Source organism: Exophiala xenobiotica (genome assembly GCF_000835505.1).
Source record: "Exophiala xenobiotica strain CBS 118157 unplaced genomic scaffold supercont1.4, whole genome shotgun sequence".
Classification (NCBI taxonomy): Eukaryota; Fungi; Ascomycota; class Eurotiomycetes; order Chaetothyriales; family Herpotrichiellaceae; genus Exophiala; species Exophiala xenobiotica.
In genome coordinates, this window is record NW_013562491.1 from 2,250,974 (window position 1) to 2,272,997 (window position 22,024).

Here is a 22,024-nt window from a genome sequence, read left to right on the forward strand (position 1 = left end):
TCTCTGGGAGAACCTTATAGCTAGCACCACCTTGAAGGATAAAACTCTAGTCGATGGCAACGGGTAGCCTTGCCACTCTCAGCCGACCACTCCGCATCCAAGGGACTGCTCCAATCGGCCTGCGCCAATAAGTGAAGACCAGAATAGTGACAGCAGTTTCAATCGTCCGGCATGAGGCGGCTCCGACGGAAGAGTCTGGGTTGGACTGCTGCGAGGACGGATCGAGGGCAGGGCGACGGAAGCTTGTGAACGCCACCGTTCGGATGCTCCTTGCTTATTCCCCAGGTTTGCACGCGTTGGGCCACATAAGTAGTTAACAACCGCGACAGGATTCCAGGCGCGATGATCGCGGATCCCACTGAGTGGAGTTTCATTTTGAGAGAAGGAAAGTATTAGACCCCGAACCGCGAGCCGATGTCTTGCATTTTCCCATTGAAATGCCCCTGAGCTGGGTTCACCAGGTCTCAGGATTTTCGCAATCGTGAGAACAACTTTTGGAGTCCTGTAGCAGGTGACTGCCTTGATCCGCAAGTTGAGAATGGGGCGACGGGCCAGTTGATAGCGATCATGGGTTCACAAGTGCCTTCTCCCGGAATCCGGAACCCTGTTCTGGACCAGAAGCATCTGGAAGAAATTCCCTTTACCGAGAGAGGTACTAAAACAGAATGGGCGCTGGTTCTCGACAGTGGTTGGCGGAGAGGAGACACAGAACCTCCTGAACCACCAGATGGATGCTTCTGAGTTTCCTCGCCATCGTAAAGTGTGGGCAGTCTCAAACTGAGCACAGGTCCTGGACCCTTGGCTGGCCTTGCCCTAAGGTCGCCTCGTAGCGCAATGCACAACCAGCAACAAAAGATGTAGATGATCGAGGGCTTTCTGTACGGGGTCATGCAGAATCATAGGCCAAGACCATATCCTGCTTTTGGTATGCCTTAGCCCGGGACGTGGGCACACGTCCCCGATTAGGTCCCATGTCCTTCGCAGCTACTCTTGACCAGAAGGATGACAAGGTCGAGTGACGGTTCGAGACCCCGAAGATCGTCTCGAAATGGGTGACCGCAGGCGTCCGTGGCCATGATCGTCCTTATGTTCGAATCAAGTGTAGGAAACGTTGGGCCATGGCCACCCTCGGAAGCGTGCAACCTGACCTTCACGGCCTCACGCATCCGCCGCGATAGCTTCTCTTTGCGATTCTTGCGTAGCTAATCACCCGGATTGGAGGTTCCGAAGCCCCAAGCTCCATGCCGAGAGGGAATGGTACCGCATCTCGAGCATCCATTGTCCGACTTGGAGCAGTCGCCAGTTGTTGAGCCGGTCACTCGGAGCGTGGTGAGTCATTGACGAATTTCGACGTCGCCTTCGCGTACTCGTCGACATTTCCAAAGTCGCATCATTTGCGGAGGAGCTCCATCATCACTTGCCCACCTTCTTACCGGGAATTCAAGGAATGAAGACCAGAAGTCAGGACTTGCCAGCTGAACGCAAAGATTTGAAGATGGGCTTTGGGATCAATCGCATGAGCCTTGAACCAGGTCTCGCCAAGCCCGCGAACGCGGCTCTCATGCGACATGACGCGAGCCTTCACATATCTGGCCGATTCAATGTTCATCCAATTCTTGACTCGTTCTTTCTGTTTAACGCGTCGTTAGCAGTACAGAATAAAATGCCGCAGAGTTCGAGGGGTACTGAAGCTCTTGAAATAAAGGGGACATCTTCCTGGCCCCGATATCTTTCGAGATCATCCGCTGATTCAGGTCGTCTCCGACCGAACCTCAACAACAGGCGCGTCAGCCTGTATGTTGAGGAGCTATCTGTCTCTCACAGTATTCAGCGTCAGGAATAGCACTGCTCTCTGGCCGGGTATAACCATTCTTGCGTCACAGGAGTTGACGCCTACGCATGCTTGTGCAGTTGGGGGATGGTGTCTCCGCATGGCTGATCAGAAATCCAGATACTCGTCGATCCCAAGCTGCAGGTAAGCAGAGGATGTCGAACCACGGAACCAGAGAAAGATGGGCAATGTAGCAGATGATCGAGGTGGAGTCTCAGTGAGTATCGCAGGACACTCGATTCAGATCCCAGACCTTTGACGCAGTTGTCCCCAGTTCACCTCGCCAGGTAACGGTATCGACCATCAATACCTCCACATCCATCATGGTGCTTCATGTGCTGATAAGGCAGCGAGCTAGGTAACTCATACATGTCCAGACATTTTAGTGACAACCCATCGACACACAGAACTCGGCCAAAACGGGCAGCGTCATCATGGGTTCGTCATTGAGCCTTCAGACGTCCGGCCTCGTTACGAACAGGGGGCTGACTGTGATGGCGGCAACAAAGTTGAAGTTACATAATTACGAGTATGGACATGCTCTGCGCCGACAGGTAGGGCACCGCTTGTTAGTACGGCCGAGACAATGAGACTCTTCACCTTTGACAGGCTCCAACAAGCGGAGTCGCTGTCCGCCTTGCTCTGTTCACAGTACTATCTTTTCGTCAACTCAACTTCCTAAACAGGTCAGACGGGGCTGTCGCCGGATCATTTTGCTCGCGATACGAGTAACCTCCCCTGGCCGCAAATGCCGTAATGTCGATCTGTGGAGAGCCCCCATGATGGCTGTATTACTGGTACTCGGATAAATGCTTGATCAAGGTCGATGATCGTTGTCCCAGCACGTTGTACACCAGATAGAGTCCGCCACCGTCATAGTGCGTGTCCAGGTGCGTGGTAACACGCTGACCACGGTCACAGAATGTACGATTTCACATGCGGTCATCCTAGAGCCGTGGCCGCTGAGGTGAAAAGGGGGGACAAGATTGTAGAGACTTCTTGCATGAAAAGACCGAACGGGGCAGACGTTTCGTAGATATTCAGGATAGTAATCTAGATGCACTGCCTAAAACCAGAATGATAGTATAAACACCACCGTTGTGTAGAGGGTTATGAAGCTGTTTTGTGCCTCAAACGCCCATGCGGCCCAAGTCACCTTGGTTTTCTTAGACTCCTCAGAGGGATATGCTACGCCGGTAACTGGATCTCGTACCAGCAAGTCCTGTCTGTCCGGCTCCGATGGTGGGAAGAGCGCGTAGTTGATGGGTACCCAGCACGACAAAATGCACGTCAGCCAGATGATCGGTGGCCAGAAGGCGTGAGTGAGGAGCGCAATGAGGGTTTTCTTGACCGTGTCATTCTTCGTGTCGGTGATGTTCCAATATATACTGACGCCGACAGCAGCCAGGGCGAATGAGATGTAAATGAGATGCAGGTAGCACTGGCAGTCCCAAATGGTGACTTTAAGACGGCGCCAGACTGGGGCGCGGAGCTCACGATTTCTTTCGTTCAAGTCGGCTTTCTGTGAGCCGGACGATGTGAAGACCGCCACTTTTCCGCCGAGCCACTTTGGCAACAAGAATGTGCGGATGACGGACATGGAATGAACTGCGGCGATCGATTAGTAGCTGTTGCAAAGAGTCTTATATTTAACATTCGGACTTACAAGGTGCCATCCACATCATCGCGCGGGCATCCCTTTGACCGGTGGCATAACCCGAGGGCAGGTAAGAAATGAATTCGTTGATGCGATTCAGGACGGTCGTGAGGAAGTTGGATCGAACAAGCCACTTTAGTTGGTTTATTGTCGTAAATGGAACCAGGTTTCCGTGTGAAACAAGCACGATAGGTGCAGTAAACATAGAAGCCACTAGGAAGACCGTGAACAGCGATGAAACGGTGTACACAAATCCACATAGTCGTTGAGGGAATGTCATGTGCTTCACCAAGGGACCGAACACACTGAATCGCAATTTCAATGACGTCTGGACCGTCCCGATCGTCTGCAAACCGTCAGCATATTTCCTTTCATCGTGAGACATCTCATGAAGACTCACCCATCGAGTTCGTTGTTTCAAGTGGCTGGTCAGTGAATCCGGAACAGTACCGAACTGCAAAGGTTCATGGACGAAAGCCGTGTTCCAGCCAGAGCCCAATAGCATGCTAGAGCAACAAACGTCTTCTGCGAGAGAACCGACAGGGAAGCCTCCAATAGACTGCAAAGCAGCTCGTCTGAGTACGTAGCCGGATCCGGTACACCACGCTACGCCCATCGAATCTTTGATTGGCTCTGAGATGTGGACAAATGTGTCCAGGCTCTGGCAGAGAGGATCATCTTTGGGAACGTTATAGAACAGCTGGAAACTCGTTAGCGTCATTCATGAGCAGAGACCGTACGTAACATACTTGGGGAGGGCAAGCCATTGAGCATTTCGGGTCTTGCAGCATATGGGGCAGCAGGGCCCTCAGCCAGTCTCTCATCGGAATCATGTCGGCATCAAGAGCAGCGATGAAGTTCGCGGGACCTCCTGGCAGGGTTGCGGTGTATTCCATTGCATCGTTGAGATTGCCAGCCTTGAAGTGATGTGGTACCCCGGGGTATTTAGGTCTCGAACGATAGTAGAGGTTGTCGAACTGTGTCTGAGCTGTCCTCTCGGCCATTTCTTGCAGACTCTTGGATTGACCGTCGTCACAAATTATGACCCGAAAACGTTCCCGAGGATAGTCGACGTTGCAAGCTGCTTTCGCTGTGTCAAGCACCAAGTCGTCGTCTTCACCACAGCAGGTGATAATCACATCCACCGACGGCACGTTATCTCCAATAACTCGTAGCCTAGGCCGCTTTCTCAAACCGACAACATGCCAACCCCACAAACGATGCAGCAGCATAGGGATCGAGACAAACAGTTCGACGAGAATGAATGCCCAAGCCATCCAGTAGGTCTTGCGTGCGGAACTCTCTGCGTCTCGTGTGAATTTCACGCGAAGCGCGAAGTAGATCCAGTATGCTGCTATGGTAACGACCACAAGAAGAGGGCATAGTCTGTAAAGAATCCGCTTAGTTGGGGAGAGCAAGTCAACATCGTCATGGGCGGCCAATCTCTGGATCTCATAGTCCTCGACTTTCTCGCTCATACCGCCTCGAACGACGGGTAACGTTTCGGCCGATTCCTCCTTGATCTGAGCGTCTTCGGGTTTCTTCAACTCATCTACATGAGATGCCTGTCGCGAGAACCGGCGTGCATTGAAACCGGTTTGGGAATAGCCTGCCGAAGAAACTCGACGTATTTCATTGACCTCGAGGCCGAGTGGGTTACCCGCGGTCACCGTGAGAGGATCAAGCTTCTGAACAGCATCTACAACGGCCGTAGAAGCTCGTCTGACGCTCTGAGACATTCGACGTCGCATTTCCACTGCATGGGATGGGCGACGGGCCGACATCATCATGCTTGGATCGTGTCCCGTCTGTGGCTTGAATGGATGGTTCCATTGGACATGATGTTGTCGCCTCTGAATTGGTCAGAACATTCTATGTTACCTCAAAAAGCATTCATACCTGAGACCTCGTCGATTTCTCAGAGCCGCCTTCCTGCGATGATGTCTCGACATCCTGGACCGGAGAAAGATCCCTGGGTCGCTCAAACGAGCGTCCACCGCCGCTGGCTGTCCCAGCGGTGGACGATTTTTCCAAACTTAGAGGATCCATGGCGGCAGATGGATTTGGTCAGCATGCAGCGTGTTGAGAAAGAGGCTCTCCGCGCGAGGACAACAATATATGGAAGTCCGCAGCATAGACTCGACGTGATGATTGCCCGAGGCCTCCATAGCCGAAAGTATATTGAGCCCTGATCACCTTGATCATGGGAGTTGGTCATGAAAAATTCAATATCCAGTGCTAAAGCACGGGCCAGATCAGTGGTTCTTGACGTGATAACTGGAGTCTCGAGCCGCCACACCATGGTTCAATCCGCATGACGAGCCGAAAGAAGCAAGAGCACGATGCAAGACTGGCCTTGTCCAAGATAGTTTCGGATGCAAGATAGCGGAGCCGAAATGATCTGCACGAGGGATAGTGAGGCTCGCATCCTCTAGTGGAACTGCCCTTCGTTGCAAACGACTCTGGCCTGAGGAGGCAAGATGATCGAGCGGCTTTCCCCCAAGGATATGTTACGTTCAAGGAGAAGTGTGCAAAGAGAACAACGTTCAGGGCATGATAGTCTGCATCCATCATTGGCGTGGGACAGAAATAGCTCGAAAATGGGAACGTCCAGAGTATCCTCGCGTCCCACCAAGGAAAACCACACCGCTTAGAAACGCGGCCTGAAAAAAGCATCTTCAGCGTTCAAAAGGGCCCAGATCCAAGCAAACCGTGGTCTTGATAGATCCAAAGCAGTAATGTGTAGATACTCAGCTCGCAGCTGGATAAAGTGGATTTGACATACTGGAACCATTGGACGATTAATGTAGACTGAAGCAATAGTCGGTGCCAAATTGTGGTGAGGTCTTCCTCTTGAAAGAAGCACAGACCATGGCGTTGGCACAGACCATGGCGTTGCCGGGAGGATCGATATTCGAGAAGGGCAACAATACTATTGAATTGTTTCCTCGCAATGGTGGGAAGCTTTGAAGAAGTTCTCGAACTTTATTCTTGCGTCGCCGAGATATCCATTGTGTCTGTGCACAAGCGAGGTCAAGATCTGGTTCGATGAGTTCGATATGAAGATCCCCGTATTTCTCGTCCGATCCGATTTTTGGTCCGCCATGGCGCGCTTCGCTTCAGGCACCACGTGACCATGAGGCTACCACGTGCATGCCTCGCTTCACGCAAGGACTATGAACGTAGCCAGCCTTGCCAGACCATGCTACTTTCAATGCTTCGACTGTCGACGATTCCACACTTCGCGTCACTCAACCAGCAACACCAACAAAAAAGCGGGAATGGTCTTCCATCTCAACCGGAAGCAGCCGCGAGGCCAAGAGGCTCATGGCGTAATTGGCGCCGAATGTCAGGCAGAAGGGCCCGCTCCTGTACTCTCTTCGCGTCCACATTACCTAGGTAGGTATGCAGTATGCAGTCCTCGACCCTTCATTCTATCTGGACCAAAGCCAAAGGTCCACCACAGTCGTTCGACACTTCATGACCTGTCCGTCCAAGAGCCCAAAAACCCAGCGCGCCTCCTCCCGTGGGCGCCTTTGGATCAAGTAATGGAACTTCCGCAACGGCTGTCCCACGAGTTCCATCTCGAGTGTAATACCCACCATGATCCAGGGACACGTTATGTTTGGCGAACCGATGGATGAGGTCTGAGACCCTGACCATCGGATCCCCTCGATCGAAACATGACGAGCAGATCTGCAAGCAGCTTGCTTACCATCGATCAATATGCCCGGCCCATGGTGTATCGCCACCCACTGGTCAAAGGGATATCGTTACGTATGTGGGTGGTACCAGCATGGAAGTTGGATGGCTTAACTCGGTCCTAGCAGAAGCCAGGAGTTCTTGTTTGCAAGAGCATATTCGTGCCATGAGATGACCTAGGAATTTGTTCCCTCTTCTCTGGTTCTCCAATACTGTAGTGCATTAAGAGCTGGTCTGGTGGCTGTACTGCTTGGCACATTCAGTAGTTGCGAAACTTGAGAGGCTATTTCAACTCAGCATGAGGAGTCACCTCCAACAACGTCGAGGTGGTTCGGTGGACCTAAATCGTCAACTGACCATGTTAGTCTTCGAGTCTCTTGCTTGTCGAGGCAAGATACACAACACCTTGTTCATCAATCAAGAAAGGGAAATTCATCCTTCCGCTAGGCAGCTCCGTCTTGGAGGTACTAAGACCCCTACTTTTATTACATTTGCCACATTCACTCTTCGACTTCAAGGCAAGTCGTTGCGGGGTTTCATGGGGTAAGATGTCTTCCCATCATCATGGGAGATGCGCAACGAATACGCAGCACCCAAGTGACAGCCAAGGGATTGGGTGGGGATTTCAAAAGTCTCAAAGGAATGGACCAAAAGAGAAAGAATATACCGCACACCTGGTCTGCTGAATGAATTGAGATGCGGCCGAGCTACACGTGTACGATTAAGATGCATGGCCATATAGAGGAGATTGAAGTAGGGCATCGATGCAGAAAAGAGGCGTAGACGTGATTGAGAGCCTCAAATGCATGAGCCGTCACTTTTACTTCGCCGTGCAAAATGTTTTACATGATCTCCGCTCCGCCGAACTGGCGCCATCATGCACCAAATTTCAAGTCTTGCATTGCGGCATCCAGATCTGCCATCTCCTTGCCCTGTATCTGAACAGCTCAATAAGATCTCAACTCGCATCGCCCAGAATCATATCGAGTTCTTAACCGGAATCTCCACCCTCTGCCTACTCTTCTTCATCTCTACCACCCGAAGCATATCACCACCTCGAAAATGCCTCCCAAAAGAGTCGCAATCCAGCCTGCGCGCCGAACCCAGCCCCAGGGTTACCTCGGCTCCATCTACCACACCTTAACATCAGAAGAGAATGCCAGTGTGGTCCTCAGCGTTGCTATGTTTGGGGTATGTACGAATTTCGCACCGGGCATGTTATATCAGGTTCAGCACGAGCACGAGCACAAGAGCCCTTTCCGTATGAGCGACTGAGGAAACAAGAACAGAATCGAAACGAGTGTGAAAACTCGGTGTCGGTTTCTGCTGTTCCCATAGCAATTGATAACTTGATCCCAAAAGTCCTTCTTGGAGAGAGACGCTAACAACACCTCGTCCAGGCTGCCGTCGCTTTCTTCAACTCTGAATGGAGTGAGATGCTCCTGCCCGGCTTCTAAACCCTCCTTGTACCACTTATCCATGTACGACACCGACTACTCTACTCTTGTCATGATTCAGGTCAGCTCGGCGGGCACCTTGTAGACGCCAGGTGGAGGATATACGGCAAAAAAAGAAAGCGCTTAAATTATGGCGTTCCAGCTGGTGCGCAACCACGGCCACCTCGAGAGACACAAACACAAACGTTAAGGAATGGTGGAAGGGCTGTGGTTGGCCTTTGCAGGGAGTAATCTCCAGAAAGACTGCCACACGCGGCAGTACCGGTTCTAGAAGATCGAGGAAGAGCTGCTTGACAAGTGTCGCAAACGAAGGACCTTGCACAGGTCATTATATTGCTGAAGGGAGGTCCTTTGGCTTGTACAAATATTTAATGCAACCCGTCAAGTTTGGAATCAAAGTATTACTCTTCCACCGCATCCAGTAGGCGATTTTTATTCTCGACTATATACAGTACTCATCGTCAATGCTCCTGCTTTGGTCTGATCTTATCCGATAGGGGCGCCAACGACCCGGCCAAATCTTCTCGCGAAAACAAACACCCAGATATCAATTTCAGAGTCCCAACACAGCCTTGTAAATGCAGCGCCATGCTCAAAAGACACAAACAAAATATTGCGAACGAGATATAGAGCAATAGCAAATAAGCATCCAATTTTTGACCAGCATCTCGGACCATAAGGCCACGGCAGCATATTCATCACGTCACTGTCCTTGAGTGCCGTAGCCGTTGCCGTTAGCACTTGGCATTAGCGTCTCAGTGGCACCCTCAGCCTCGTCCTCCAGATGCTCGCGCTTCATGTTTCGGCTCTTAACGTAGGTGTAGGTAACTAAGGCGATGCCAACAACCACCGCAAGGCCCATAAGGATGACGTTCACCGGGATAGGGTTTAGGTTGAAAATAACATGCGTCGCAGCATCGAGAGGCGATTGAAGGAAATTGAAGAGGCCAGCCAGACAGATGATCAGTCCGTACACCTTGCCGAAGGTTTGAAAACCGAAAACCTTGGCTGAGTAATCAGATACCGTGGTGTAATAGAACGGCCGATAAACGACGAAGAGGCAGACGTTGGCAATGGCAGCCCACATGTAGGGCAGGCATCCCAAAATCCCAATTATTGTAGCCGTGACGACGAGGAAGCCAAGCGCGAAAGGCGTGGAGGTATGGTCGAGCAGCGTGCCGATGAACGGAATGCTAAGCACACCGCCGAGTGGCAAAGCGACATCGAAGAAGTCGTTGACAAGCTTTGCTTTGCGTTCGGAACCAAGAAGATATCGCTCTTGCGGGCGGATAGTTGCCACAAAGTAGTTGATCCGGGTCATTTGTACAACCGTAAACAGAGTAATGAGCCAGAACCACGGAGTCTTGATCTGCTCGAAGGCAGAGTAACCGTGCAAGGCACCCCAAACACCTGACTTGTTGTTCTTGGTGTCTTCGCGCTTCTGCCGTTTTGTGTTGGTGCTCTTGTCAAGCAAAAGGTTGACTTCGGCGATTGTACTCTCCCTGCGCTCGCGGTAGATTTGAACCTCATCTTCGGAAGCTTCTGGCGGTGTCGGAGCATTGATCTCTTCTTCTGCGTCTTTGACGACCTCACTCACAGTCTTGTATGAATCTTTAGGCATGATGAAGACCTGAACGAAGAAGATGAAAACAGGCACGACTAAGTAGACGAGGAATAGGCGATGCGTGTTGAGCTTGCCGCCTGTAGCTTCGTACGCGAGGCGGAAGACAAGGAAGAGCGCAGAAGAGGAGTCGAAGGCGCCAGTGAGAAGAGCTAGGATCAACCCTGAGTTCTGAGGAAAGGTGTTTGACAACTGAAAGGAGGAGATGAAGACGAAAGGACCGCCCAATGCCAGGAAGAAGTAGCCGGGAGTGAACAAGTCACCGTTGACCTTTGTCGCAAAAGAGAAGAGCAAAGCGCCCACACCGAGGAGGATACTCCCGATGATTCCGCACACTCGAGGGCCGTACTTGTCCAGGATGGTCCCGATGGGCAATGCTGCGACATTGGTTGATACAGCTGCGACTGTGAACATCAAATTCAACCGGATCTCTTGTTGGTAGCATGGCGACGTGTGCTTCTCCACCTCTTCTGGTGTGCAAAGGTCCGAAAAGACACCTTCATCGATGAGGACTGGTTTAATGGCAGCGTAGCCAAAGACGATACCGGCAGCGAAAAGACAGTATACGATTGCGATTATTACCTGCACTGTCCAGAAAGGTCAGCATCGTGTCGGCTGCCTTTGACATGTCTGGCCACGACTCCGCATGGTCCACTTACGCAATCGCTTTTGCTTTGAGACTTCTTCGAACTGGAGAGCCACAGAGACCACACTGGGTTTCCTGTGCAGCGCAGGTGGAGCCTGGTCGCTGAAGGGATTGAAACTCATCCTTCGCCGAGAAGAAACGCTGGAGCCTCTCCTCTCTCGCTCGAACCCATCGACGGAGGACACTCGCGTCAGAGACATGATGACCGGCGCTTGGAGGCGCAATCAGGGAGTGTTCCACTCGAGACGAGAAAACAGTCCGTGACAGTCTTTTTCGAATACGTAGGCGGGGAAGTGCCTTCGAGTAAAATGCGGAGTGCTAGACTCGGTCGTCCAATCGAGCCCCGTCAGATCTGAGTAACGAATAGTGGATGCAGATGGCCCAAGGAATCTGCGATGTGTGTGCGGAGTAGGTGGTATCACCGCGTGATGGCTCAAACGGAAAGTAAGTGAAAGCTGAAGATGGTTGACAGAGAGGCAAGGCGTGAAGAAGCTCTCTCTCGAGCTCTTCTAGGGCTCTGCCCTTGTGAGATAAGGGTCGAAGCTGTGAAAATTTCAGCTGTTCGCTCAAGGAACGAGGAAGCCACCAAACTGATAACGATAACGTCGACTGGAAATTTTGCAAGGCAACGATTGGCGGGCAGGGCGACAATTGGTTGGAGCCAGCCGATCAGCGCTCTAGGCGCATCGCGAGTGGCCGACTCCGAGAGAGAAAGAGAACGAGAACAGGATCCTCGTCCGTCGGCTGCCTCCTCCACGCTCCTCCCATCCCCTTCACTAGATTTGCTGCCGCCAACCGCATGCACGAATTACTCGCATTACTTCGACAAATGAAAGCTGCACACACCACCGAGTAAGCATGGGTTGACGACTTGGCGATGGAAGACTGCCTGCCGAGGTGTGGCTTTTGTGGCCTAAACCAGTCATACCAGTGTCTCTCCCAATCCTCAACAGCTCCACCTGTTACAAAAGAATTTTTCTCGAATCTTAAAGCCTGTGAAACCTTTGACTTTAGACCCACAATGGACAGCCTTGTTCGATGATGCGCTCAAAGAGCAAATGAGGCTGTTGAAACAGGTCGACCGTTGTTTGGCTGGCGGCTGCGGAACAACTTCAGTCGTAGCCGCCAGCTCGGAATAGGTCACCAACCTTGGCGCGACTCTCGAAACACGGTCGTCTTTCAGAGGAAGAAACAACCACCATCCATCTGTGAAGGTGTACAACTGCCCTCAGACACCTGAGAGACAACTGCGCCAGTTCTCCACAGTCTTGAGAGCACACATTGAAAGTTGCATGCCTGGCATAGGATGGCAGACTCAGCTCGTTGAAACAGCTCGAAATACTTAAGCCGACAGAATTTCCATTTCCCAGAGCCATGTATTGTCTTCTTCCATCAGTCAAATCCAAGAAACATCTTTCCAGTACAGCACCTTTCCAACTGTGACCAGTCTTTTCCTTCAAGAAATTGCCCAGTATCGACACTCCTTGCCTGTTTTTGCACCAGTCAAGTCTTCACACACTTGACAGAGCGGTCCCTACCTTTTCCACTTATTCGTACCAACACTCTTTTGCAACAAGAAGTCCATCATTTCCCCGTTCCTCAAGTCAACATGGGTCCTAATCATGGCGTCCTCGGAGCAACTTTCAAGGCCACCAGAGCTTTGGAAATGGCTTCCATGATCGCCATCATAGGCATTACTGCCAACTTTATTTCTGAAATGGTCAGCGCTGGTGCCACTCCACCGCCTGTCCTTGTGGCGCTCTTGAGCATTGTAGGTCGAGACAATCGAGGAAGGGTTTCCGTATTGACTTGTCCAGGTCTGCATTGCGGTGCTGTATTGCGCCATTACACTCATTCTCTATTTCGACAGCATCCTTCCTTTTGTCATCAGCACCGGCATCGACTCTCTTTTCTTGATTGCTCTTATCGTGGTTGCGGTGGTGGTCGGTAAACCTTTGTCGTATCTCAACTGCCAGGTCCTCGACCAAATCTCCAATGCCACATCCAGCGCCTATGACTTCACGTCAGCTTTGGGCAACAGTCTCAACAAGGATGGCAATGTCAACTATTCACAATGGATTGGGACTTCCAAATCCACCTGTCTCGAAATGAAGTCAATCTGGGGACTGAGCATTGCCCTGTGGTAAGTCGTCCTAGCAAATATACCCACGCTTAGCGAATACGAAGCTGACCGTGCGCCTTGTATTAGCATTCTCTTCACCTTCTCATCGGTGAGCACCATCTGTCTCTGGAAGAGAACCAAGCAAGCTCCCGCCGACAAGGGCGAGGCATGAACTGAAAGGCAGAAAGGCAACTTGCGAGTGGGTCGATATCTTGGTGCAAAAAAGCTGGACACGCAAAGGTCAATATGCTTGGAAACCCCTCCCGGGAGGAGGCATACTAGTTAGGATAATCTGAATGGGCGAGGGAGTACAGGGCACCACAGGTTGGGCTCATGGTCATGCAGCAAAAGTCGCCCGACCTCAGTGTGACTTCAACGCCCCAACATATGCATTAGGAGTTGGAATACTCGTATCTGGATATGCGGCTAGGCTGGTGCAGGCACAAACGTTTAACTGAGGATGTGCGCGGAGTTTGTGACTGTCATCCCGGGAACATGTGGCAGATAATGATAGGTTGAAAGCTTTGAAAAGTAAACTCGGCGCTTTGATCGCAAGATGACGCCTCTGCTGGCCAGCGCGACACCAGCAGGGGATGATTACCCAGGCATGCAGATGTGACATGCAGATCTGCTGTGCCAGGGAGGTCTTCGGGCGAGTCGCTGTCAACCAGAGGCGAATTAATCCCAGGCGGTCGGGACAGGGTAAGTCGTGAGAGGGACGAGTAAAACCTGCGTCCACTTTGTCCCTGCTGACCCCCGGGGTCGTGCTGACGACGTGCATGGACATACTGTAGCCGGCAAGCTGGATCATGATTCTGGTGCTTGGGACTGACGAGTTTTTCTCGCCACTTGTAAATTGACCTGTTCTGCGCTGCATCATCCTGGGCACCATGCAGCAAGGCAAAGTAGGAAATCGGGCGGCTTCTTCCTGTGCACCTCGTATACTGTATGGACGTGCGGAAATTTTGAGCAAATCAGGGTTGGTCTGGCGCGTGGTCCCAGGAGCACGATAGGTCACATTGAAAACCCGCGGGAACATGTGGCCGCCAGCACAGGGTATCCAGCGCATGAGAGGAGAATTGGTGCACCGAGGATCCGAGGACAGCAAGCCACCAACATGGCAGAAAGAATGGTTACACAGCATGACAGCTGGTCCAGACGATCCAGGCGGTGGGATAGGTGGAAAATGGACACGAATGGGTAAAAGCCAGGCCACTGCAACCAGACTGCCGGGTCCAGCAACAATTTGTCCAGTGTAACGGCGCGAGCATATGGAGTACCAGGTAGTATTATTTGCCCCCGCGTGCCCAAGGTCCAAGGTCCAAAGCCCGAGGCCCGGCACTGCGGGAAGCGGCAGAAGGCTAACGCAAGACCTACCTACCTTACCAAGCCGCTAGTAAGGATTTCAGCGGCATGATGGGGCATGATGGGCTATGATGGGGCCTGGTGAGCCCCAGTGATGCCCCCAGGGATGTTTTGTTGCCAGTGATGCCCATTGCCGGTGGCTGCACCAGGCCGGAGGAGGCGTCTAGATGCCATTCGGATTAGTTTCGGAGCCTGAGTCGAACCGAGATACCCTGCCTGCGAGGGATGGAGGGATGACCCAAACCCTTGGAACCGACATGGAAACAAGTCCAGCCAGTGCAAGCCATAACCAGAAACTGCGATGCGATCTTTCCAGATGGTCGGTTCAGGTGTTCTGGTCTTTTTCCATTATCGGTTTTTTGCCCGCGAAAAGATCCGGTTTTCAAAGAAAAGGACCGGTCCATCAGGCCAAGTCTTTATAATATAATATTAATTTTTCCTTCGCCTCTTCCATCCATGCCACTGGCAGATCGCGCGAACATGGAGACCTGCCACTGAAGTGATAGCCGTTCCCTTCGCACTCATCAATTCATCATACTTTTTTCCCTCCCGTCCATTCAGAACGTCCGTCGGTTCTACCACCACTTCTATCCGACCTGCTCGTATTCCGACCAACAACCCAAAATCCTTCTCTCTGCCCCTCTTCCTAATCCACTCAAGAAGCACAGCTGCTCTTCTGGCCTCGACATCCGAAACCTTTCTCTGACTCTCCTCTCTCCAAATAAATCTCCTCTCGAGCCGAGAATTTTTGAAGCCCATCAGTCGTTCTCTGGCCCACGACCGTTCATCTGCTTCTCACTGACGATATCCCTCTTATGCCCTCACAGATATATATACATATCCACTCCTTGGGGAACTGTGGCCAGGTCACCGACCGGCTGGCTCGCTTGTCCCAGACTAAAACTTAACCCTACCCACCCGTGCCAGTCCTGCAAGTCCGGATACTCCTTCTTCGGATTGGCGCCGAAGCTTTGGGTTCAACCTGGTCCCATTCGACATATTGCTCACGCGGTCTACGATATCCACCATCGTTTCCTCTGTCAGTCAACGGCGTCTCAGTTATCGAAATCCTTCCCCACCGGCACTACTCGCAGAATGAGATTCCCTTAAGATGATTACTACCCACTATTGACGGCCGTTGTCCCATTTTGCCGCCCCTCCAGTCTTTCACACGATACCTCGTCCTTTGGTTCTTGGGCCACCTTCGATTTCCTTTCAGTCCTCTCTTTCCTTTTCTACGCTGGTCCTTTGCTATCACGAATCGTGCTGCGGCAAGTGCCCTGGCTTTTTGTGGTTCTCAACACGTACGACCAAGTACGAACATGTGTGGCAGTCATGACTTACTCTGACAAGGACAACATGGACGACTTGAACATACCGAGCGTGATCCCCGTCGATGAATCCTACGGTCGGTTTTCCGGCCTTGAAGAAGAGGATCGAGACGCCAGCTCGGCATATTCGGTAGCATCGTCAGCATACAATTTTCGGATGGAAAATGGTCGTCGGTACCATGACTACCGGGACGGGCACCCCTTTCCTCACGACGAGGTCTCGGAGGAGAACGAAATGGCCATGCACGAAATGTGTCTACTCCTGCTCGATGACCGATATTATTTGTCGCCTATCGATGAATCTTCTCTCCGCTGCATCGCCGATATAGGAACCGGTCACGGTTTATGGGCGGAGGGGGTCGCTGAGAAGTATCCTGATGCTCAAGTGGTGGGCATGGACTTGACGCCGCACGCACGGAACGTTCATCCAAATTGTTCCTTCATTCTGGCTGATGCCACCGAAGAATGGGTTTTGGATGACCCAAACATGAAGTTTGATCTGGTCCACATTAGATCTTTGTTCGGTGGTGTCAGGGATTGGCCTGCTCTATACAAGAATTGCTTCGAGTAAGTAAGATGTCGTGCCCGGAGAATCTTGTCTATTGCTGGCATCTGAGCACTTCAATCACCTTGTATCATTGATTGAATGTGTTGGATTGGAGTTCAGTACCTGCAGTTTGTTACGAGCTGAATCAGAGCCAAATATTTGGGCCTCGTCCTTCAGTAACACCTGTCGATGTTATTGTCTTCTCTCTCATCATCTAAAGTGGCCTTGGAGCTGACGATCGATAGCAACATGAGGTCCGGCGGATGTATTGAACAAATGGAGGTGGAGATCGATGCTCAGACCGATGACCCGGAGGTGCTACCAGGAAGCCAGATCAGGGCCCTGTGCGAATACACGAGAACACACCTGTCCGCCGCTGCTGGCAGGGATTTTGATATCTCTTTGGGGATGAAGAAAATGATTGAAGATGCGGGCTTCGTGGATGTACAAGAAAAGAGACTCAATCTACCACTTGGGCCATGGGCGTCAGACCCAAAGCTCAAAGACATTGGCAGATTCTACGAGCGCTTCTACAAGACTGGTCTGCAAGGCTGGCTGTTGCAAGTTTGCACGCGGAGACTTGGTGTGAGTGTCGAGCGTCGATAACGAAGATCAACGACTGACAAAGTAATCTAGTGGACAGTAGACCAGGTCAACGAGGCCTGCATCAATGCATTCCAGGAGATTAACGCTCGCAAGCAGCATTGGTATTATCCGATGTAAGTTTTATATGCCGTTAATTGGTCCTGGCTCTCCATGCTAACAATCTCGCCCAGGGTCATTGTCATCGGACGGAAACCTTGAACAGGTGCTTTCACGACTCTTGCATGAATGATTACGACCTTATGCCTGTATGCATCGCATCCCAGCTGCTCGTGCCAGCACAGCAGACCCTGCTGATACCACGAAATCTCACGATCCGTTCACGTTGCTACGATTTGTATAAGAGCTTGGGTCCACACGTGTAAGGAGCGCATGCAACGGCAAACGAGCATAGGGGGAATACCATGGTCACAGGTGAACAGCTATGCCCGGGCTAGCTTTTTGGCAGCTGCGAATCTGCCGACCAGTGAGTCTCCGGCCAGGGCTTTTGTGGATTGAATGCCTTCCTTTCTCGCAGGGAAGATGATCAGATTCTGCCACCAAGGACCAGACTTGCGGTTGAATGCACAGCATGGCAGCCGAAGATGGATCCCTGCCGGAATCCCCCCTGCAGGCGGGTTGGCCATTTGATTGGTGCTGGTCAAGGCTCTTTCGCCTCCTGGCAACAGCGCCCATGTCGACGCAGACTGGGGAAATGCCCGAAGGGTAGCTAAAGGGATTTGCAGTAGAGACAGGACTTTTCGGATCCAGAAGGGGCACACGAAGGCCTGTGTCGGCCTGTCTGCTTGGTCGGAAGGGATGGGAGGACTGTATTAGTAGGTGAAGTTCGGCGTCGCGACAGCATGTCTGACGAGTCAAGGGCACCAGTCCTAGTGATCACTCTATGCTTCCCATTTATTTTGGACCGAACAGGCATTCCGGACAGGTTGCTGGTCATCATTCGGCGTAGCAGTGTAATTGCTGCTTAGCGGCTTCCTGCCATGGGGTTTGTTGATGCGTCTATCTACAAGCCATACTATTCGTGACAGACATGATTGTAAATATCAGCATCAGCTCCTCTGGTGGTACAGTTCTTCAAGTACATCTTGTGCTACGTCGTTCCTACATTTTGGGTTGTCGTGAGAAGCATTTCACCTCAAACCTGCTCACAGACGCTGGCTTTCGGTGTTGGGAGTGGACATTCCACGGAGATTCCAGCGGAACCCTGGGAGCCCCCCAAAGCCCAACGATCTACTCGGAGATGGTCAGCCTAGATACATCTACAAACATCTACAACATTTCTCGTCACAGAGAGAAGGACACTCTGCTGGTCTTGTCAAGGGCCTTGTCCTCTACTAGGGTCGTCCATGATTACTCGCCGGCAGGAGTGCTGCGCCAAGGGGGAGTCGAGGAAGCAGCGCGAAACCCCCTCCAGGCGCGCTTGAACTTACATCAAGACTTCAAAGAATGGGGCGCCAGGTCCCCCATTAAGGAGAAACGTCTAGTAAGGGTACTCACTGGGTACTGTGGTTCCGTCGAAGTCTGCGCTCATTTTCCCCCCAGCACCTAGGGTTCGTTAACGCGGGCTGGTGAAGCTTAAAGTACTACCGAATCATCACCCTACTCTCGATGTGGTTTCGAGTGCTGACGCTGTGCATCCGCTCCAGCTCTGAACACAAATACTAACTCACTCATAACCCCTCCCTGGATTGAAGGCATGATGACGGAAAGAATGCGCCCTGATGGGCCATATTCCCAAGGTGAGGATGAATACTGACCTACTCTACGCAAATACTGTGGTACGATACTTGGTACCTAGGTAAGCAAACCCTTGAGCATCTGTGGGGAGCCCATGCAAGTACATTCCAAATAACACACCCCGAAGAAGGACTATCTTGATCTTGACCTCAGCAGGTGATGGCCGTGACTTATGTGCCCATGTCCATGTCCATGTCCATCCTCACAAAGTATTAGAACGCAGCAGGTCGCCCACTGTATCTTTTCGCATGCGACTTCTTCATCCTCAATCAGCTACAGTACCAGAATCACTCTTCGTCGGGCCAAGCAGACTTTACTAACGTTCAGTGCACTGCCACTACTACGACTACACAACACAACTGTTCCTTCGCTCTCCATCCCGTACAAGAAAGCATATCCCCTCAACCGCCTCACGATCAACTCTAACTTAACTTACTGCCCCCGCAACATCTCCCAATACGAAGGTCAATGCCACTGCAGCCAAACCGCCTGGACAGCCGAGATCCCTGAGGAGCGCCACGTCCTGTGCCACTGTGCCGCGTGCAAGTCGATGGGCGGCGGCGAGTTCACTCTCAACCAGATCATTCCCAAGCAGGACTTCACCTTGACAAAGGGCCATCTCAAGGTGTACAGCTACGAGGGAGACTCTGGTACGATTTGTGCCCCGGGCGCGTGCTCCGCTCCCCCTGAGGCTCTCCGTGCTCTTGAGAGCCCGGCAAGCCCAATTCCTTTTTTGTCCACCTCCCGTTTTCAGGTATGGCCTGGCTGAGTCAATGCATGATTTGCGCTACACAGGAAACTCGGTCGACTGCTACATGTGCAGTCCATATCATCATAAAATTCTCTTTGTGCCTCTCTCTCTCTCTCTCTCCCCTCCCGAAAGCAGTGGATATTGCACACGTCACCCAAGGGTCACCCGTACAGCCGAGACAAGAGATTTGAACAGGGGGCGGACTAGATGCTAATCGTCGATCTTTTGTATTCTTTGCAGGGCCCGACACAATCGACATTCGGACGGGATTGCTCAAGGGAAGTGAGAAATGGGGCAAGCCGGCCGCCGAGATCTATGACAAGTTCCGAGCTGCGTGGCTACCTCAGACAGGAGATGCGAGCTTCGAACTTGGTCCTCCTTCGTGAACGGCGTGCTCTTGGACGAAAACTGTCCACCACTCAGCACCGGGTTGATAGGGGAAATCATTTGGGCACTCGGCACGAAAGGCATTGTGGCTCAAGGGATATAGAGCGAGTGAGAGGTTGTGTTCCCAGTCAAGGAGAAGTGCAATCAAGGAGAAATTGCTGTGATAGACAGGATCCGAGAGTGAGTATCGATCGTCCAACCTCGACCTCATTGACACCTCTATATCAGCATACCTCCATGCTCTGCCAGATTTCACTCGACCTTTGAGGTATCATTCCCCTCCTGCACAGCAGCCCTACGCAGAAGTATGAGTTCGTGCAGCTTCATTCGTTCCACTTCCACCTGCCAAAATAAATGCCTCGACCTGCATATTCCTGATCAACGTGGACTTCTCCCTGATGCGGCCGCCGTATCGGTAGAAGACAAAGGGTATCGGAGCGAGAACCACCATGAGCAGACCGAGTAATGTGCCTGCCCAGTTCGGCCCAAGAGTCGCGTACATGGGCTTCCCGACCAATGGCATGACAGCACCCATGAGACTCCGAGCCACGGCGTTCGTCGCGAGCGCGCTGGCCGCATACATACCGTAGCATTGCGCCATGTAGTTGCAGGAATAGATGTTGGCCCACGTGTTGCCGGCGCCGAAGGGCACGCCGGCCAGGATGGGCCATATCCAGTGAATCGAAGACGGGGCGCAGGTCCACGCGAACCAGATTTGCCCAAGTGGCGTGACGAGAGCGGCTATGCACAGCACAGACACCATTGCCTCGGGAGCGACGCGACCGGTGTCGGGCTCGGGTCTGTGACTGTTAATGAGGCGCCGCAGAAGCGGTTCCGATATGATGGCCACGATTGTGCCGACCGAGACGCCTGTGAAGGCGGCGCCGGAAGCGCCAGGTTTCCAGCCTCGGATGTCGGAGAATATGATGGGGTATGCGACGAAGCTGAGATAGAGGATGCCGTAGATTGTTGCCGTGTATAGATTCCAAAAGATCCTGAAACTGTCATATCAGCTCCCCGTCTTGCCAGTTATTTTTTTCTGAAATTCGGGGCCGTCATGGCAACGTACAGAATAGGCTCGGTGATGGCGAGCCTCAGGGGTCGGCTCAGGTTGGTCTTCAAGATCTGCCATGGTGTCGATGTTGTCTCGTCATAATGACTGTGCCACCGGCCATCGCCAGTGGCTTTTCTCTTCTCTGCGGCTTTGTTGCGGAGCAAACCCGGTTGGTAAGTCTCTCTTACCAGGAGCATGAGCAAGAGACCAGCGCCGGCAAAAATGACAATGATCCATTCCGTCCACCGCCAGCCAAGGTACTGAAAGACAAAGCCACCGATAATGGGTCCAGTCGCCGGGCCATTAAGAGGGCCCAGACTCCAGCAACTGTAGGCCGCTGCTCGATACCGTTCCGGAACGATGTCATTGACTGTCCCGGGAGAGTTGGATAGCATGGCCGACCCGAAAAGTGCCCTGCAGAAAGGTCAGCAGACAAGTCGGTGTCTTCCTCACGGCTGGGAAGAGTCCCGGTCCGAGGTAACCCACGCAAAGAATCTAGCAACCAGTACCTCCTTCATTGAAGTAGCCAGTGCGCAGGGTAGCGTCAAGAGAGTGAAGAAGAGCATGCTGCATAAGAAAATAGGCCTTCGTCCGTACACCTCGCTCATTGGAGCCAAAACCAGACATCCACATGCAAGTCCAAGAAGGTACACGGTGACGCCGAGCGTGATGCGCTCTTCCTGTTGGATGTGAAATGCTCGCTTCATGCCGGGCAACCCGCTCAGAAAAGAAGTCGACGCGTAGATCCTTTGTTTGTGAGTTATGGCGTGCGACGGGACTGGCAAGACACGTACACTACCCATGTGTTGAACGAGACGACCGCTATTACCAAGGACTTGTATGGCAGCGTCCAGTTCATTGGATTTGCTGGATCATTCTTGCCCTCCCAGGTGATCAGAAACCCGTCATCGTCATGCGTCTCCGTATCTGCGGCCATGGTAAATGTTGCAATCGTTCAGCAGCATACGGACTTCATTTCTATCTCACCCCAAGGTCTGGTGGGCAGGAAGTTGATCAATCGCTCATCGTGCTTGATTTCCTCACACGACATCGAAACAGTATGGACGTCAATTCTCTGAGATCTGCTTGCATCCGGCGGTCCAGCCGCCTTCCGACTCGAAGTTACTCGGTACATGAAGGAAATATCCCAGCATGGCGGAACCTATTCCATCCCCAATGTGGAGCAGGTAGCTGGCGAGCTGGCGAGCTGGGC

General features: G+C 52.1%; 7 protein-coding genes across 9 annotated transcripts; 4 read left to right on the forward strand and 3 right to left on the reverse strand.

The window, feature by feature from the left end:
• Positions 1 to 2,773: 2,773 nt before the first annotated feature.
• On the reverse strand, positions 2,774 to 7,948 carry PV05_07053 (uncharacterized protein). The gene is made up of 6 exons (XM_013459839.1): positions 7,594 to 7,948; positions 5,388 to 7,542; positions 4,238 to 5,341; positions 3,889 to 4,188; positions 3,498 to 3,834; positions 2,774 to 3,439 (listed from the first exon to the last, which is right to left on the reverse strand). The coding sequence occupies exons 2-6, from the start codon at positions 5,535 to 5,537 to the stop codon at positions 2,898 to 2,900; spliced, it is 2,433 nt and encodes an 810-aa protein (XP_013315293.1). The 5' UTR covers positions 5,538 to 7,542; positions 7,594 to 7,948; the 3' UTR covers positions 2,774 to 2,897.
• A 164-nt stretch (positions 7,949 to 8,112) lies between these two features.
• On the forward strand, positions 8,113 to 9,093 carry PV05_07054. 2 transcript variants are annotated; one of them, XM_013459840.1, is made up of 2 exons: positions 8,113 to 8,381; positions 8,591 to 9,093. In XM_013459840.1, exons 1-2 carry the CDS (start codon positions 8,253 to 8,255, stop codon positions 8,645 to 8,647), a joined length of 186 nt encoding a protein of 61 aa, XP_013315294.1. In that variant the 5' UTR covers positions 8,113 to 8,252; the 3' UTR covers positions 8,648 to 9,093. The 2 variants fall into 2 exon arrangements, with proteins under 2 accessions (XP_013315294.1, XP_013315295.1); XM_013459841.1 differs by having other exon boundaries at positions 8,113 to 9,093.
• On the reverse strand, positions 9,059 to 11,576 carry PV05_07055 (uncharacterized protein). The gene is made up of 2 exons (XM_013459842.1): positions 10,928 to 11,576; positions 9,059 to 10,855 (listed from the first exon to the last, which is right to left on the reverse strand). The coding sequence occupies exons 1-2, from the start codon at positions 11,112 to 11,114 to the stop codon at positions 9,351 to 9,353; spliced, it is 1,692 nt and encodes a 563-aa protein (XP_013315296.1). The 5' UTR covers positions 11,115 to 11,576; the 3' UTR covers positions 9,059 to 9,350.
• A 724-nt stretch (positions 11,577 to 12,300) lies between these two features.
• PV05_07056 (uncharacterized protein) lies at positions 12,301 to 13,538 on the forward strand. The gene is made up of 3 exons (XM_013459843.1): positions 12,301 to 12,685; positions 12,732 to 13,057; positions 13,124 to 13,538. The coding sequence occupies exons 1-3, from the start codon at positions 12,524 to 12,526 to the stop codon at positions 13,206 to 13,208; spliced, it is 573 nt and encodes a 190-aa protein (XP_013315297.1). The 5' UTR covers positions 12,301 to 12,523; the 3' UTR covers positions 13,209 to 13,538.
• Positions 13,539 to 15,419: 1,881 nt separating this feature from the next.
• Positions 15,420 to 17,980, forward strand: PV05_07057 (uncharacterized protein). The gene is made up of 5 exons (XM_013459844.1): positions 15,420 to 15,705; positions 15,755 to 16,299; positions 16,525 to 16,864; positions 16,916 to 16,998; positions 17,056 to 17,980. Exons 2-5 carry the CDS (start codon positions 15,761 to 15,763, stop codon positions 17,081 to 17,083), a joined length of 990 nt encoding a protein of 329 aa, XP_013315298.1. The 5' UTR covers positions 15,420 to 15,705; positions 15,755 to 15,760; the 3' UTR covers positions 17,084 to 17,980.
• A 1,189-nt stretch (positions 17,981 to 19,169) lies between these two features.
• PV05_07058 (uncharacterized protein) lies at positions 19,170 to 19,756 on the forward strand (the record flags this gene model as incomplete). Its single annotated transcript, XM_013459845.1, has 2 exons — positions 19,170 to 19,269; positions 19,611 to 19,756. 2 exons carry the CDS (start codon positions 19,170 to 19,172, stop codon positions 19,754 to 19,756), a joined length of 246 nt encoding a protein of 81 aa, XP_013315299.1.
• A 97-nt stretch (positions 19,757 to 19,853) lies between these two features.
• PV05_07059 lies at positions 19,854 to 21,953 on the reverse strand. Of its 2 annotated transcripts, XM_013459847.1 has the most exons (4): positions 21,606 to 21,953; positions 21,298 to 21,558; positions 20,827 to 21,225; positions 19,854 to 20,752 (listed from the first exon to the last, which is right to left on the reverse strand). In XM_013459847.1, exons 1-4 carry the CDS (start codon positions 21,746 to 21,748, stop codon positions 20,053 to 20,055), a joined length of 1,503 nt encoding a protein of 500 aa, XP_013315301.1. In that variant the 5' UTR covers positions 21,749 to 21,953; the 3' UTR covers positions 19,854 to 20,052. The 2 variants fall into 2 exon arrangements, with proteins under 2 accessions (XP_013315301.1, XP_013315300.1); XM_013459846.1 differs by having other exon boundaries at positions 21,298 to 21,953.
• Positions 21,954 to 22,024: the final 71 nt, after the last annotated feature.